At 39.0% G+C, this 18715-nt stretch overlaps 1 protein-coding gene across 3 annotated transcripts in view; it reads left to right on the forward strand.

The window, feature by feature from the left end:
* LOC124798261 (snurportin-1) overlaps positions 1 to 18715 on the forward strand; it is an 81361-nt gene that overhangs the window by 3478 nt on the left and 59168 nt on the right. For all 3 annotated transcript variants that reach the window (XM_047261582.1, XM_047261583.1, XM_047261584.1), the window contains exon 2: positions 16649 to 16739. In XM_047261582.1, the coding sequence (XP_047117538.1) occupies positions 16649 to 16739 (91 nt within the window). The remainder of the gene's footprint in view (positions 1 to 16648; positions 16740 to 18715) is intronic.

The following is an 18715-nucleotide window of genomic DNA, read 5'->3' on the forward strand; positions in this document are numbered from 1 at the left end:
GTGTCAGTATTTAGCACTGAGGAGGCCAAAGTTAAAACATTACATGCAAAAGATGCATAAACTTCTATGAAGCGTGCAGTTCTGATGATTCTGATCAGGAGACTGTTTCACTATCTGAATCACAAGACAATATTGGAAATGCTTGTGAGTTAAACCTAACTAATAAAATTGAAAAGTCTGATTTAAAATTCGGGTTATTTGTCTTGGTTGACATTCCGAGTGACAAAAAGAAGCCAACCCTATCCAAAACTCAATACTGTTACTTGGGAATCTGCCAGAGTGAGGTTGATGAAGAAGAGGATGTGAAAATAATGTTTCTGAAGTCAGTAGGAAAAGGTAAAACACTTTTTAAACTAGATGAAACTGATGTTTGTTTTCTGAAATTCAGTCAAGTACTATTAAGGTATCAACACCAGAAATCAAACAACAAGGTAACCGTTTGTACTAAGAGTTCAATTTTGAGTTGGATGTTGCGGAAAAAGATTATTAAATGAAGTTTTTAAATCAATCAATAATAAGAAAACATTTTTGTCATAAATTTATTAGGCCTACAAGATGAGGTAAATGTTAAGTAAGTAACAATATCTTGGCCTAGTTGTACTATAAAATTGTAACAAATTTTTTTGTGTAATAAATAGCTTTATCTTTCAAATATGTTTCCTTAAGCACATACTTTTATTCCAAATAAACTACAATACTTCTGCAATTGTAAGAGGTAAATTTATTCCTCCAAGAATCAAATCTGATGCATCTATGTAACACCCGTAACATTTAATGTAACACCCGTAACAGCAAAAAAAATATATATATACTAAGTTATGATGTCCAAAAAAATAAAAATTTATATTTCAAAATAAAATTTGGGGCAATACCTCTTAACAGGTGTTTTACAAGAATAAAAGCTTCATCAAGTTTGCAGAAATTAGAGAATTCCCCAACTCATAACAGGGGCCAGGTCTACTTTTGGTAACACCCGTAACACTAATTTTTTGATTAATAGCCAGGAGAACAATAAAACAATTCCAGTATCAACATTTCTAAGATGAAATATAATGTAAGCCTTAAAAGTTTTCAATATTAAATTCAATAAATATTTTTCCTTAAATTATTTTGCCTGATTTTAAGGTGTGTACATGTAACAACCGTAACTGTGGAATTGCCCTGCTTCACTAAATGGACAGCTACATCAGTGAGTCACAGTTTGGACCAGTCAACTCGTAGGAATACTTGAGTGTAACAATTGGTGGGCATATGAAATGATCACTCAGTCTCTCATAAGTAAACTATGTGACAGACTTGAGTTCATTGATAGGATGCTGGGAAAATGCAATAGATCTGCACAGTTTCTTAACAACATAGAAAAAGATAGATTGCTATCATAAAGATGACACACAAAGTTATGGACAGGCACAATTAAGACACTTACACATAAGCTTTTGGCCACAGCCTTTGTCAGGAAAAGAAAGACACACACACACCATTCATTCACATAAGCAAGCACACCTCACACACACATGATAGTAAACTCCAGCAGCTCAGATCAGGATGCCAACTCTCATCAACCCGTACTAGAATACCACTCAAGTGAGAGACACCCATACCAAATAAGAGTAACAGTGGTGGAAATAGAACTAAACAGTTCATATAGTACTGGTCTGCTCTAGAACCAGTGGAAATACTTTTACAACAACAAAATCGCTATTCTTTGCAAAACATATTGAGGACAAGTTTGAAGAAGTAGCTGCATTAGAAGAGACGAGAAATGGATCTCTTGACCAAAAGGATAAAGACTACACAGTTGTATGCATTTCGAAGTAGCAATACACTGTAAGACATACCAGTCAGAAACACCCTGTATAAAAAGCTGAATATGAATCAAGGTATTATATTCCATGGAAATTTTACACTTCAGCCTGATGGTGAATTGCATGCCAACCTATGGTGACAAGTCCATTTGGCATGTCACACAGAGTGGTCCAAAGGGCAGTCACCAGATAGATGTGGGTGCATTTATACTTCCTTTTAAAGAGAGGATTCTCCTGAAAATGTTAGTTATGATGTACAGATGGTATGTCGAACCTCATCTTCCTCCAGTGATGAGTTGTTTCCAGCACTTGCATTTTGGATATATGTTCTGTCACTGTATGAATGAATCTATTTGTTTAAATTGTGGAAGAGCACCACATAAAGATAGCTCCTGTGAACAGCCTTTGCTCACCCTCTGCTACACCTTAAAATGTTATGTTAATTATCCAGGGCAGCACGATGAAAGTTCAGTCAGTCCTGTACCCAAGAAAGAAATAAAAATGCAGTAACATGAAACATTTGATAGCCTTTTGTGCTTTGATGCCAGAATGAAGTATGAACAGTTCCATCCTAACAACAAATTTTGCAACCATTGTGCCTAATCTCCATCTAATACTATTTGAAACTCAGATGTCCTATATCCTGTTATATTGGCCATAGCCATAGAATAAACCACACTTCGCCTCCAGCCCTATGGCACCAGCAGGGAGCTGCACTAGGAGAGAATTTGTCCATAGTTGCCAGGTCGGGGGACACTACCCAAGGAGCTCACCCAGAGCAAAGTAGATCTGTGGCCTGACACTAGCTAGGAGTTGAAAGAACCAAAGGTGTAAATTTGTAGGACAGCCCAATCATCATCATATCCAGAATTTAAAACTGCTCAATTCCAGTAAGAACTGAAACCTCACACATACAAAAAGAAAAAGGAGAAAAATTCAAACCAAAATTGGGACTATTTGTTGTAACTGATCATTCTGCCACTCTAAATGTTGAGGAACCCATGTAATTACAGTATTCTTGCAGGAGGTGCAGAAACAACCAGCAAAATAACATCAATCATTGCTGCCTTCACATTAGTTCAGTGGAACAGCAAAAAATTATCACCACCACCTAGCAGAGCGATTTCATCTTATGACCATTTATCCATTATGTGTTGCTATAAAGGAGTTGATATATGAAGGACATTGTCTTCGTAATGTCAGAAATTACCTGTCTTTTGCAAAAGCTGAGTAAATACTGAGAGGCCATATGGAGGAGTTTGCACACTGGTACAATGAAACACTTTCAGTGATCGAGCTCTAGAGTGCAAGTTAAGCCCACTCTAGAAGCAATAGCCATCCATGCCCAATTGTCTGCTAAGATGATGATATGCTACTTGCAGAATGAGATTATTCATGTTTTCCTCACCCTTTCTTAAATTCTGTTTTGTGTGCATGGGTATGCGTGCATGCATGTGTGCACTCACAAGTGTATTGAAAGAATCACAGAAATTACGATATTATAGCAAAAAAAAAAATTAATAATCTCAAGAAATAATAGGGAACCAAAGTAATTTTTTTTTCTGTCCCCGTGCACTGGAAACGGAGAATAAATGTCAACTACATAACCACGTTGTGCTAATATGACGTCACTTATATGAGAGTTTTATTTACTAAATCATTTACATTACATCTCATAGTTTTCAGTGACAGCTATCATTGACAAATGTGTATGATCTGTCCCCACACCTACTGTTGTCATACACTCTTTGTTTAATAAAAGAGACATGTATGCTATATACACTGGTGACGTATTTGTAGATGTGTACAGATCAAACGAAGTGCAAGGTGTGCCAGTAAAACCAACAAAAAGAGTAATCCATGTATGACCAAATCCCTAAGCAAAGAAAGTCATAAAATAGATAAACAGAGATGAAAAGATCATTAACACAGAAAGCAATTGAATCGTTCAGTTGTAGTCCTGCTCCATTCTTTTGTACAGATCCGGACACAACATGTGACGTAGCGGCCAGTGGTTCATGTGTTGATTGCTGTGCCTCTGCTTGGTGCCCTACTTATAGTGAAAGCTGGCAAAGCCCCCCCTCGCAGTCATTGTGTCACTACTACTGACAGCTATAGTATCTGAAAAAATATATCAAATGGTGTGTGAGACACTTGCAGAACTAAATGAGAAATTGGGCACAGTAAGTGTCATTGGATTTAACAGCAGCATTAGATGTAGCTCTACAGGCTTTTTGGCTGTTTTAAGTGAAGTTAAAATTGGGCTGCATCGTATTTCTTCCCCCCAATTGATGTTTTGTCACCTCTGATGGGATCTTCTTCAGTATCTTGTGGGGTTCACTGTATATTGATTGCCCAATCTACAGTGGACACCACAAGATCCTGAAGAAGATCCCAGCAGAGGGGTCAAAACATCACCAAACGAAAAAGTGCTGGTATGTTGATAGACACAATAAAAACGCATGCAAACACACAAATATTCAATCTTTGGCAACCCAAAGTTGCTTCATCAGGAAAGAGGGAAGGAAAGGGAAAGACGAAAGGATGTGGGTTTTAAGGGAGAGGGTGAGGAGTCATTCAAATCCCGGGAGCGGAAAGACTTACCTTTTTTCCCCCTAAGGTAAGTCTTTGCGCTCCCGAGATTGGAATGACTCCTTACCCTCTACCTTAAAACCCACATCCTTTTCGTCTTTCCCTCTCCTTCCCTCTTTCCTGATGAAGCAACTTTGGGTTGCCAAAGATTGAATATTTGTGTGTTTGCATGCGGAAAGACTTACCTTTTTTCCCCCTAAGGTAAGTCTTTGCGCTCCCGAGATTGGAATGACTCCTTACCCTCTACCTTAAAACCCACATCCTTTTCGTCTTTCCCTCTCCTTCCCTCTTTCCTGATGAAGCAACTTTGGGTTGCCAAAGATTGAATATTTGTGTGTTTGCATGCGGAAAGACTTACCTTTTTTCCCCCTAAGGTAAGTCTTTGCGCTCCCGGGATTGGAATGACTCCTTACCCTCTACCTTAAAACCCACATCCTTTTCGTCTTTCCCTTTCCTTCCCTCTTTCCTGATGAAGCAACCTTGGGTTGCGAAAGCTTGAATATTTGTGTGTGTGTGTGTGTGTGTGTGTGTGTGTGTGTGTGTGTGTGTGTGTGTGTGTGTGTGTTTTATTGTGTCTATCAACATACCAGCACTTTCTCGTTTGGTAAGTTACAGCATCTTTGTTATATAAAAAGGACATATTCCACTGTCAAGTGTAATTGATGCAGAATACTGTTGTTTACCACCAGAATAATCTCTGCTGTCAAAATTTATTTTATTTGTGTATTAGTGCTCTGTTGGACCTATGGCATTTGGTATCATATTCTGGGGAAAATTCACACATTTACAAGCAGTATTTCTGTACTGGAAAGATAATATGGTGTAAGTCCAGTATCTGCAATTTCAAATTTGGACCATATTTGTAATATTTAACACTGCTTCATTTGTGCAAGAAGGGAGGAAGCCCTACTCCAGCTCATGATTTCCGTAGTGTTAAAAGGGTACTTGTCCATTTAACTCTACCTAAATCGACCTTGGTCTTGAGCACAATAGGTATCATTCTTCTAAAAATGAAGCAGTGTTAGTTTACAGTTGTAAATCGAAATTTTGATGATTGGAGATATGCCTTTTTTCCTCTCAGGTATGGATTTCTAGCACTGGAAACAACATAACAATCTGTGATGTTGCTTAGTAAACTTGATGTAGATCATGATTAAATCATGTAGGAATATGACGTTGGTTTCTTTGAAGTGCCCCCCCCCCCCCTCCCCCCGGCTTTTGAGATGAATCCAGTGATGTGTAAGAGTAAGGTCAACAAAGGTCACAAAGGTGACGCAAACATCCATTTACAGAAGGTGTTCGAAGTGATGACCATTCGTGTCTATTTAGTGCTGCAATCTTGTGGTATTCCTTATCACATTGGTACTTATCAAAGCACATGCTCTGACTATTCTCTCTCGCATATCTTAAGGTGTAGTTGGTATGTCTTTAAAAACAATATCTTTTATGAATCCTCACAAGAAAAAAAACCAGAGGCGTCAAGTCTGGCAAACGAACCGGCCACAACACGTCTCCTCTGGGTCCAATCCAACAATTTGAGAATTGTCTCTGCAACTAATTTCTAGCCATCAGCGAAAAATGTGCTGGACTCCCACCGTGTTGATACCACATTCTGTTCCTTGTTACTAAAGGTACTGCACCTGCGCAACTGCTTGTCCACTTAAATCTATTCACGCACAGATGACTCCGGCAAAATTTCATGGGCTACGAGTCTTTTTAAAAAAGTCCTGTGGTGATGGAGCACTGGTGGTGAGGCAACAGTTTGGTGTGCCTGAACTTTAGTTGATGCTCTGCACATTAGGCAGTCAGACGGTGATGGTTGTTCTGGAACTTGACAGGGATGGGAGGACTAGTTCAGCAGCTCGTCAGACAACAAAACAGCCCTATTTAGGATTGCTCTGCTTCCCTAATCCGGGGAGAGCCTAGAAAAGGTAGCCTAAACATAGCCTGTCTCAGCTCAGTGCAAGTGGCAAACCGCAGTCACTTGTTCACCAAAATCTTTGGTCGAAAAACTAGTAAAGAAAATACTTGCATTAAACACCTTATGACTGGTACTTGGAACGTACGTTACTGGATAATGACCATAATCAATGTCCAGAGAGAAAGACAGCACTTATTGCTAGAGTGTTGGCTAGATATAACATGGACATCTCCACCCTAAGTAAAACACATCTTAGTCACTCCGGAGAGCTGTGTGAACAGCTCGGAGGTTACACCCACTACTACTGGAGTGGGAAACCATCTACTGAAAGGGCGGGAAGTGGTGTAGGCTTTGCCATAAGCAATAAACTGGCGTGTTCATTGATGGAACTTCCAAAAGGCATCAGCGACAGAATCATAATGCTCAGACGTCAACTAACATCTAAGAAATACTTTCAACTGATCAGTGTCTATGCACCTACACTGCCATCTCCCGATGAAGAGAAGTAAAAGTTCTACCAAGATCTCCAATACGTACTTAAGGGCATTCCTTCTGCGGATAAAGTCCTGTTGCTTGGAGATTTCAATGCTCGGGTTGGCAGTGATTTCAGTGCCTGGAATGGAGTAATTGGTCTCCATGGAAATGGAAAATGCAACTCAAATGGTCTTGATTTTTTAACTTCGTGCTGAATTTTAACTCTGTTTGACAAATACATATTTTCGGATGCCCGGTACATATAAAACGACGTGGATGCACCCAAGGTCTAAGCACTGGCATCTTCTAGATTATGTCATCGTACAGAAAAAAGATCTTGGTGAAGTACTGATCACACGTGCTATGAGAGGTGCTCAGGGTTTGACAGACCATCAACTTGTGAGGTCCAAATTAAACATAACTTTGAAAGCACCACGCCAAGCCTCACACAAAATATCATTAAATTATCCTGCAAAATCTTGGTCCATGATCAGAGTATGAGAACAAAACTGGATGATGCATTCGGTTCTGATGGGCTTTTTATATACGAGTCTGCCTCTGTAGATGAGCACTGGAATGTATGTGCTACAAAACTGCGCAGATGTGCCACAGAAGTCTTGGGAAAACCTCAGAAGAAGAACCAAGATTGGTTTGACAATTCAGATTCAGAGATCAAAAAACTTGTTAATGATTTCAGAGCATCTCTTCGCAGTCTTGATCTTGGCAAACATAAAGTAGCACACTACAACCTGAAAGTGAAGGTGCGCACACTGAAAGACAAATGGTGGCTGAATAAAGCCAATGAAATGCAATCATATGCTGACACAAACCAAACAGGCAGATTCTTTTGAGTGCCTGAAAACTATCTTTGGTCCAAAATCAGGGAAGATAGCACCTGTTTATGACAAAGATAAAACCTGTCGGTTGACACAACAGAATGATATCCTTGCTCGGTGGGCAGAACATTTTGATGACAATCTTAATCCCAACCATCAAACGACTGATATTCCATACATAGAATCAGCTGAAGGCCTGCCAGTTGATGAACAATTTGCTGATGCCCCTTCGTTCAGTGAATTCATTTCAGCATTGGCTAAGCTGAAAAATAACAAATCAGCAGGATTAGACAACTTACCATCAGAACTTTATAAATATGGTGGACCAAACATTACGAACCCACTGTTTGCTCTAATTTCAAAGATTTAGGAGTGCGAAATAATTCCACAAGATTGGAAAGATGCCTGCATTTGCAAGATTTACAAAGGTAAAGGTGACATTTCTGACTGCAGTTCTCACAGTAGAATCTCTCTTCTCTTAGCAGCAGGGAACGTCCTGGCTCACATACTCAACAACTGGCTAACGCACCTTGCAGAAAGTGCTACCAGAGACCTAGTGTGGCTTTTGCCCAAACAGAGGTGCAGTGGATGCCATATTTGTTGTCAAACAGATGCAAGAGAAAAGCTTAGAGCAACATCAGCTTCTGTTCATTTGCTTTGTAGACCTGGAAAAAGCATTTGACCGAGTCTCAGAGGAAGCTATCTGGATTATACTAAAGAAAACCAGCTGCCTTGACAAAATTATTAACTTGAAAGGACAGTTTCATGACAACATGATGGCAAAAATCTACCATGAAAATGAGCTTTCAGACCAGTTTCCTGTGACATGCACTGTAAAACAAGGCTGTGTACTGGCTCCCACACTCTTCTCGCTTTATTTCGCAGCTGTTGTGAGAGACGCGACCAAAGCCTGCAGTGGTCAAATGGGTCTTGACTCGAGAACAGACAGAAGTGTATTCAATATCTCTTGCCTCAGAAAAAAAGTTGCGTAAATAAAATATCTATCTTAGAAATTCTTTATGCAGACGACGTATGCATGACGGCTAATTCTCCTGAATCTCTCCAAACATACATGATCCTGCTAAATGACTCATGCAGAAGATTTGGTTTAGTCATAAGCATCACCAATATGCAAGTCCTTCAACAACCACTTAAGGGTTCCAATGCAGACAGCTGCAGTATTAAGTTGGACAACAAACATTTGGAAAACTTGTCGCAGTTTAAATATCTAGGTAGCCAAATTAGAACTGACAACAGAAATTGCAGCTCATATAGCCAATGCAGCCTCAGTTTTTGGCAAACTGACCTCGCCGAGTATGGAAATCACTATCTCAGACTACAAACTAGAATTGCGGTCTACAAAGCAATAATATTACCAGCTTTACTCTATGCCTCAGAAACCTGGTGCTGTTATAAAGCTGACATTAGGAGGCTAGACACCTTTCATCTTTGCTGTCTGAGATCAATTCTCTGCATGAAATAGGAAGATCATGTTCCCAACATGGAGATTTTGCGTCGCGTGAAATTGCCTGGCATTGAAGCTCTCGTAATGAAACGCCAACTGAGATAGAGTGGCCATATCATATGCATGGACGACAGTAGCCTTCCCAAAGCGGTGTTTTACTCAGAGCTCTTGTGTGGAAAGCGGCAGCAAGGTGGCCAACACCTGTGATATAAAGACACCTTCAAATGCCACCTCACAGCCTGTGGCATTCCGAGCAAACGTTGGGAGGAGCTTGCATTGCACCAATCAGAGTGTCTAACTGTACACAAGAGTGTGGAACAATTCGAGCATATCCGCCTAAAGAACCCGAACGATAAACGAAAACTCCGCAAATCTAAGCCCAAGCCTAATTACATCTATAAGTATAGTTCCACTGGGAAACTGTATTGCACTTTGTGTGACCAGATCTTCAAAGCAAAGCTCAGTTTTGCAATCTACATCTGAGCCCACCACAATACGGACTAAACGACTGATGGAGTCGCTGTCACTGGACATGGCGAGGAGGACATGACGATGAAGACTTCTTCCAATAACAGATCTAATGTTTCTTGCAGGAATGTTGTGTACTTCCTACCATTAAGATTTCCTTCGATAAAATAGGAGCCTATAATTCTGTCACCCAGAATCCCACGCCATACATTAACCATCCATGGTTTTTGGTGTGCAACTTGCTGCAGCCAACATGGATTTTCAGTTGCCCAGTAATGCATGTTATGCAAAGTAATGTTTCCATGGTTTGGGAGTGTAGTCTCATCAGTAAATAAAATCAGATTCATAAATGTGTCATCCCTCTGAATCTGAAGTTGAGCCCATCGGTAGAATTCAGTGTGACGCATACAATCTGTACCAGTTAATTCTTGGTGGAGACTGATATGGTAAGGGTGAAATTTATGGTGATGCAGAACATGAACACTACTACTCTGGCCCAAGCCCTATTCCCTTGTGATTTAACATGAACCAACAAGAGAATCTCGAACCACAGTGGCAAGAGTACCATTTTCTATTTTCTCGTTAGTAACTTACCTTTGCCTGATACTTTTCCGATGCGTTAAAGATTCAGTTGTTCTCAGTGTATCGTACACACATTTAAATGTACCACATGTAGGGTGAGTACGTTGAGGATATCTCTCAGCATACAAGTCTGTAGCTCTCTCTGAATTACCTCGGCATTCTCGTAAATGAGAAGCATATCGACTTGTTCTTCAAAGGAATACAGCATTCACATTCGCTTGATTTGACGATACTAGTCTTGCCGTTCCTATTAGTGTTGTATTGCTAAACCGTCGAATGGTGTTTACACGTCATTGTCACGTTAGATGGATACGCCGTATTCAGTGAATATTTACTATTTTCACGATACACGAGAGAGAATTGTCAGAGCATGTGCTTCGATAACTGCTGAAGTAATGAGGAATACCACTCAATCCATGATAAGAAGATTGCAGCACTGCATTGATACCAATGGTCATCACTTCAAACACCTTCTGTAAATGGACGTTCGTGTCACCTTTTTGACCTTCGTTGACTTTCAAAGACCTTACTGTTTGTTACACAACATTGGATTCATCTCGATAGCCACTATCAGAAAATAAGTACCAAACTGTAGCGTCCCATTTCAAAAAACCTTGTTGACCAACATATCTGTGACAAGACCCCACCTAGCAACAAAAAACCAATACGTCATATTGTGGCCCCTGTTGTCCCATGCAGCATTTGTCCCACAAACTTTTCAGCTACTATCATACTTCAGAAGTTATTCTAGGTGGCAATAGTTAGACTCACCCTGTATATACTTCCCATAATGTATGTGATAAATAATATTGCAGTTCTGTACTCCCACGACAGAAATGTGTGTATGTAGTGATAAACTTAGGAGTGAAGTAATTTAATATGCAAGTAACTCTATTTGTGTTTGTTTTCAATCCATAAACTGGTGTAGGTATTTCGGAACTTCCCATTAACTGTTTGTCAACAGATGGCATGGCATCTATATTACTAAAATATTATCCTGGAACTCAGTGCCAACTGCAGTGTAGCAGCAGTAGAAATTTGATTTCAGTATTTCACATAATTATCAACCATATTTGATAATTTTAAATGCTGTTATAATCTACTCATTAAAAGATAATATAAGTTTAACACAACAAGACAAGTATTACAGTCAGAAACTGTGTGTTTGTCTTACTGCAGTATAATTGACAGCGCACTAATACATGGGGTTCATTCATCAAGTTTGAGAATGTGACCACTTAGCAACTACAGACAAAGTTTACACATAATTTCAGACCTATACAAAACTTTTTCTCGCTGCACCCCAGCCCACCACACACCACACCACCACGCACACCATACCACAAGGAACAAAAAAAATAGTTTATTGCTTGCTGCATTTTCACTCTAAAGCAGTCAAACTTCAGCATCAGACATGGTGGTTTAATTTATCACCTCTTTACAGCCAACTCTATTCGCAACACACTTTGCAGGTAGTATCTATATATACATCAGTGAATGTACCTATAAAATTATATAATTTTACCATACATAGTTCAGGAGATATTGCGTTATAAATATTGAGATGCATGGAAAAATTAGCTTTTCTCTTAATATGGAACATGAATTACCCAGTTTGTATTGATCTAGTGTTTCATGAGACCACTTAGCGAGTTCCGGCAAACTTTAAACATAATTTCACACCTTTCTTAATTTTTTTATCACTTGCCTGTTTAAATCCAAATATTTAAGACAGAAATTTATTTGTAAAGTAATTACATATTTGAAGATGTTTTATATATGGGAGTTTGATTCTTTAAGAAATTGGGCACTTACTGGAGGATGGAAAAAAAAATCTATTGCATGCTAAGAGTTTGTAATGCTGCATCTCATTGGTTGGAGAATGAACAGTGCATGGGCCAATAAGAGTAAGTTACAGGAAAGGAAAACAAGAGCAGGAAAAGATTTGGCAATACAATGCTGTTTGGTTGTAGCTGTGGAGAACAATATTGTGGAAACAGGACTGTTGTGCTAGAGTCTGGGAGGAGTCAAGATACCTTTTTAGCTGATTCTGCTTTATGGTAGTAGCTTTGCCAATGTCGACCAGTGCCTCCTCCTCGACACACTGCTGCCAACTGCCCTGTGGGCCATCACTATGGTCAGATTCACAAGTAGCCAAGGACGTTATTGTCCTGCTGGCTGCAGCTAAGTTGACCATATAAGATCTAGTCACTGCTGGCTCTGCTCGGCATTCTGTCATCTTGTTTTTTTCATTAATCCTCATCCTGCTGTAGACAAGTAAACCAATACAATATGTGTGTCTAGTGGTACCCAAGGAGAACACTCTGGATGAATCGTACTCTTTGAGAACAGCTGACCAGTATTTGTTTCCTCAGGTAGTCATTAAGTCGTAAAGATTGTCACTTTCTTATGCTCCTTCCTGTGGTTTATTAGATGTACATGCCAACCTTAAAGTTCCATTGCTTGACATTACACATTTCCGTTATAGTCTTGTCATCTCTTTCCAGTATTTTGTGCACCTTGCACCATTTTTAATTGGCTCTTGTAACTGCCTTGGCGCCTTGATCAATGAGTAATCGAACCGTTTAGGCACAAGCTAATCTTGTACTAATTAATGGTCCTAAATGTCAAGTTTCAATGTCTATTTTGTTAAATCACAATATTTGTCTGTATGGGAAGTGTTTCAACAATAAAGATTCTTTCAAAATGACTATGATGAGTGCAGTGGTTATGGAGGAGTGTGGCTCCTCTGAACACCACCACCTCACTGTTGTGACACAGGGCAGGGGGAGGAACTGTGATGTGAAGCAAAGGATAAGAAGTTGCAGGCAGTGAAGCTGATGATTTGGCCATTAAGTGCATTCCACCCACCAAGGTGAGACAAAATACTCCCAGCACACAACAAAATTGGAAGCATGGAGTCGTTCTCCTTGGGGGAGACCTGACTGAGCACGTGTCTGGTAGTGTATAGATTTCAGTAGGCGACCTGATAATAGAGGGCACAGAGCATATGTATGGTGAAGGCAGGTGTTTGCTAATCAGAAGGTAGTTTGTTTGGATGGGCACTTGCCGTCTATTTTGGGGATCAACAGAATATGTGTCTAAAGCGTTAAATATTCCAGTTTGAATTTTCATCTTAGCTCCTAAATTTTTTGAACAACAGTGTTACTTTCGTCAACTCCTAATTGTGATCAATTACATATTTCAAGTTTATCTTTTTTATGTCTAGTTATTTCGGTAGTTATTTACTGTGCTTCCTGTGTTCAGAAGTTTTAAATTCTCATTGTTCTTCTGATAATTTTAGTGGTGAAATTCTGGTTTTATAAAATCTAAAATTTTAAAAATGCTAAAATAATATGTCACAATTTGAAAATAGCAGAATTCATAAATATGAGAGTGAGACAAATGAGAATGTCAAATATCTGTGTGCACACACAGCTCAAATCTGCAAAAAGTTTCATCTCCCCATCATACTTAATGCAATTTGCTGGAGCTTCTGAAGTGCCTGAATTCCCAAAGAAAATAATTAATATAGGCGTCAACACAAACATTTTTCCATGGTGTAGCATACCTGTCCACCAGAAATAAGTCTTCTTGGCACCCAAACCTTCTTTGAGTGTTCAAAGTATCTGGAAATAGCTCTAAAGAAGGTTTAGTGAGTAGAGAGAATTCTGAACACACTGCATTTTTGGTGTAAAATTTATCAACTGTTGCATGGGCCATATGGGTCACACATTCTCGTACTAAAACACGACTCCTGCGTTTATCAGTCCACATTATTTTAATTTAATAGCAGCCTGTAAATGATTTTTAGGAGATCTGAGTGTGATGCACCAGTGATACTGGATTTTCACAATGTGTGGTGCTTCATGATTATGCCTTTTTTGGTTGCAAAGTACCAACATAACTTCCCTAATGATGTTGCATTAAGAATGTATTTGATTTGGGTTTTTAGGAATTTTGACATTCCTTACCTGGACACTCTATTTCTGGTTGGTGGTACTGAACCCAGGTATCATTTCTTGTGGCAGATCTTGCAAGTGAGACATCACCATCTTGTTTAAGAGGCATAGACTTGCCTTTTTCTTAATCCAGGTGTAAGCTGCTGTGGAACCTGTGTTACAGACACATCCTACAAATTGAGCACATCATGTCCAACCTGATGTGTTGCAAAATGGCAATGATTTACAGTTGCTGCTTTATGATCTGCTGTCACTCAGAGGTTTTACATTACAAAGTCTTCAGTGGCTGTGCTGTTTTCGGAAGTCGAAACTAAATGTGCCTGATCTAGATGAAGACCATTGGCTTCACGGCACACCACTTGCAAACTTGCGACTCCTTACGATTATTTGTTGCTGTGACAAGCTTGCATCCCCATACTAGACCTTCATTATGTATTTACTTTAAATAGGTTTCACACCCTACTTTTTCAGAAGCTGAATAACACAATCTCTTTGCTACTTCTGTATTGCTTTATAGGCATCTCCACAATGCTTCCACTTTTATAAAAATGCTGACTAATTTATAGACTAATGGTGTCATGGCTGTTTAGATTAGATTAATACTTGTTCCATAGATCATGAATACGACACTTCATAATGATGTGGAAAATGTCAGGTTAATAAAAGATGTCTGTACAAGATATTACATTACACAAAATATTGCATGACACTAATGTTTAAGTTTTTTTTTTCTTTTTATTTATTCCCCCGTAATTTATATCTAAAAATTCAGCCAATGAGTAGGAGTTGTCATCTAGAAATTCTTTTAATTTATTTTTAAATGTTAGTTGGCTATCTGCCAGGCTTTTGATGCTGTTTGGTAGGTGACCAAAAACTTTTGTGGCAGCATAATTTACCCCTTTCTGTGCCAAAGTCAGATTTAACCCGGCATAGTGAAGCTCATCTTTTCTCCTGGTGTTGTAGCTATGCACACTGCTATTACTTTTGAACTGGGTTGGATTATTAACAACAAATTTCATAATTGAATATATATACTGTGAGGATCCCTAGATCCTTAAATAGATGTCTGCAGGATGACTGTGGGTGGGCTCCAGCAATTATTCTGATTACACGTTTTTGAACAATGAATACTTTTCTACTCAACGATGAATTACCCCAAAATATGATGCCATACGAAAGAGTGAATGAAAGTAGGCATAGTAAGCTAATTTACTGAGATTCTTACCACCAAAATTTGCAATAACCCTAATAGCATACATAGCTGAACTCAGACGTTTCAGCAGGCCATCAGTGTGTTGCTTCCAGTTTAACCTCTCATCAGTGGACACACCTAAAAATTTTGAAAATTCTACCTTAGCTACAGACTTCTGTTCAAAGTCTATATTTATTACTGGAGTTGTGCCATTTACTGTACGGAACTGTATATACTGTGTTTTATCAAAATTTAAAGAGTCCGTTTGCTGAGACCCACTTAATAATTTTGTGAAAAACATCATTTACAATTACATCACGTAGTTCTTGGTTTCTGGATGTTATTACTATACTTGTATCATCAGCAAAAAGAACTAACTTTGCATCTTCATCAATGTGGAATGGTAAGTCATTAATGTATATCAAGAACAGTAAAGGACCTAAGACCGAACCCTGTGGGACCCCGTTCTTGATAGCCCCCCAGTTTGAGGAATCAGCTGTTTTAACATTACATGAACCACTTATTTCAACTTTCTGCATTCTTCCAGTTAAGTATGAATTAAACCATTTGTGCACTGCTCCACTCAAACCATAATAATTTAGCTTATCTAAAAGAATTCCATGATTTACACAATCAAAGGCCTTTGAGAGATCACAAAAAATACCAATGGGTGATGTCCGGTTATTCAGAGCATTTAATATTTGATCAGTGAAAGCGTATATAGCATTTTCTGTTGAAAAGCTTATCTGAAAACCAAACTGACATTTTGTTAGTACTTTATTTTTACAAATATGGGAGGCTACTCTTGAATACATTACTCTCTCAAAAATTTTTGTTAGAGCTGTCAGAAGAGAGATTGGGCGGTAATTGTTTGCTTTTGCGATTCCATATTTATGTTCTTCATTTGACTTACTCTTGTTTACCAGTGGGAACTGAAATGGCCCCTGCTGTTTACAACTTATATGGTAGGTAGCTAATAGTTTCAAAACTATTATTAAATGTAATATTACAGCAAGTTTTCTGAGTGGGAAGTGATAAGTTTTCGTGAATGAATTAACTGGTTCCCCATCACAGTGAGGTATCCTGCATATGATAACTGGAACTTGCAGAATCCCCAAAACCACTATGAACAAGTTTACCCTTGTTTGGTTATACACATTTAAAATAAAGAGCCTCCCACCATCCAGCTAACCATTTTGCTACTAGGTAAAAATACACAGACTTCATCTGTCAGTTACTAAACTAGGAAGTGAGGAGTTTCCAATCCATTAATGCCTTCTTTTACAGTAACTATATGTGTATCTTGAAAACTGTTTTTGCATTCTGCTGTATTTATCTATTTCTTATATAGGAGTAGGGATGAATCCTTCAACAAAACACGTGGCTTGCTTGTCCTGGAAGAAGATCTTGAAGATGAGTCAATGGACTGCACTACTCCCAGAGTAAGCTTTACACACTTAGAGTAAGAATGAGACTTCTACTCTATAACTTTGTCAGTCCTTCAGAATGTTTACATCCATTATTGGCACATCACTTACAAATAATAACCTAGTAGTTTTAGTTACTGGATCACAAGTAGTAGCAAAACATTCCAGTTTTAATTACTTTCTGAAACACACAGAAATGGAATTAAAATTACCATTGTATTTATAATAGTTAACACAATGTGCCACCTACATTGCCAACATCCAGCAACCACCTTCCACATAATTTAGGATGAGAATTCTTCCATAATTTATTTCTTCATTGTGTGTGTTCTTCATCTCATCGTGTTCAGAAATCTTATGATTCACTAGCCATTGTAGCCTATTTGGGCACTTTTAATTTCTCTCAGAAACAACACTAGAAAGAATTATATTATCCAGTTCAATCCTATGTCACACACAGTTTCTAATATTATTGACATATATATACACACACACACACACACACACACACACACACACACACACACACACACACACAAAGATGTTTACCGTCAGTGGCAAGGCCAACCCTTCATCGCTTCAAACCCTCTTCTCTTCCCCCTTCAGTTGCCCCTTTCCATGCTCACACCCCCCTCCATCTTACACAGTCCCACCCCTCCCCTCAAGCACTGCCCCCTACCTCTCATGGCCCATTTTCTAAACCTTTCACCACTCATCCCTTCCCCCCCCTCCACCCCATCCCACCTTCATAAATGTTCCCCGATCTGGACTCTACCCCATGCTGGACCCCTTCACCACTCATCCGTTATTTCCTCCCATTCTCCCATCAGCCAACCCTGTCCTGCCTTCTCCCCTGTTGCTATCTCCTTCCTGCCCATATCGCCTCCCCACCTGCACTTGTTTTCCTCCCAACTGCAGTCGACCTTCTCTCCCATCCCCACTTTTCCCACACTCTTCCGACTCCTTCCCGTCTTCCTTTGTCTCATCATCTCCTCACTTTCTGCTGTCTCCCACTCCTCTTCCCCCTAAAACTCTCTTCTCCCATCTATCATTGCCCTCTATCACCTCCTCCATCCCCACCCCCACCCACCCCTGTTGGCTGTGGCTGCATGCCTCGACTGTCTCTCTATTTGTTCCTCAACCTTCTCATCCTCCTCCTCCTCCTCCTCTTTCTCCTCCCCTTCTTCTTCTTCTTCTTCTTCTTCTTCTTCTTCTTCTTCTTCTTCTTCTTGCTTCCCACACTCCTTGATGTCACACTTCCTCCTGCTACCTCACATCTTCCTCTTGCACATCCTTCACCTCTATCTACTCATTATGACTCCCTCCTGTACCTGCCTGCCTGCCTTTCCCTTGTCTCTATGCCCCTTACCACCTCTCCCTATCTCCAGTAGTTGCCCTCTCTCTTTAAAATAACTGTTTATTGGTGAGCAATTATGTAATTAAATGTAATAAATAAAACAAAGTTTCCTTAGATTTGCTAACCAAACTGTCATTGCAGACTTCATTATGAAGTTTGACATTAACTGCTAAAGAAGTATCTAATGTCTAGTAAGCTCTTGTTTTACAGTTAACTAGTTTTCATTATATCTTAGGGTACATGTAATTCACTCTTAATTGTCTAGTTGTCATGGTCTGTAGAATTTTAATATGGCATAAATGACTTTAGATGGTGTTTGTTAACATCAGTTCTGATTATCTGTTAAATTTTCTGTAAATTTTGACATTATTAGTGTATTTTACATGAGTGGTTTGTAATCCAAATTATGATTTTAAAAAATTCTCTTGAGTCTCTTACCACATTTATTCATTTGTAGGTTATCTGTGAGCTTTCTGAGCTGCGATGATAGCTTCTTAAGTTGGTCTTGGCATAAATAAATAAGTAAATAGTGCAGAAAATTCAGTGGTTTGTTTTTTCTTTGATTAGTTCCTTTATCTGTCTGCATTCACTTTTAATTAATTTAATGAAACTATGAAGATACAAAACCTTACTG

This window comes from Schistocerca piceifrons, chromosome 5 (genome assembly GCF_021461385.2).
Source record: "Schistocerca piceifrons isolate TAMUIC-IGC-003096 chromosome 5, iqSchPice1.1, whole genome shotgun sequence".
In the NCBI taxonomy this organism is placed as follows: Eukaryota; Metazoa; Arthropoda; class Insecta; order Orthoptera; family Acrididae; genus Schistocerca; species Schistocerca piceifrons.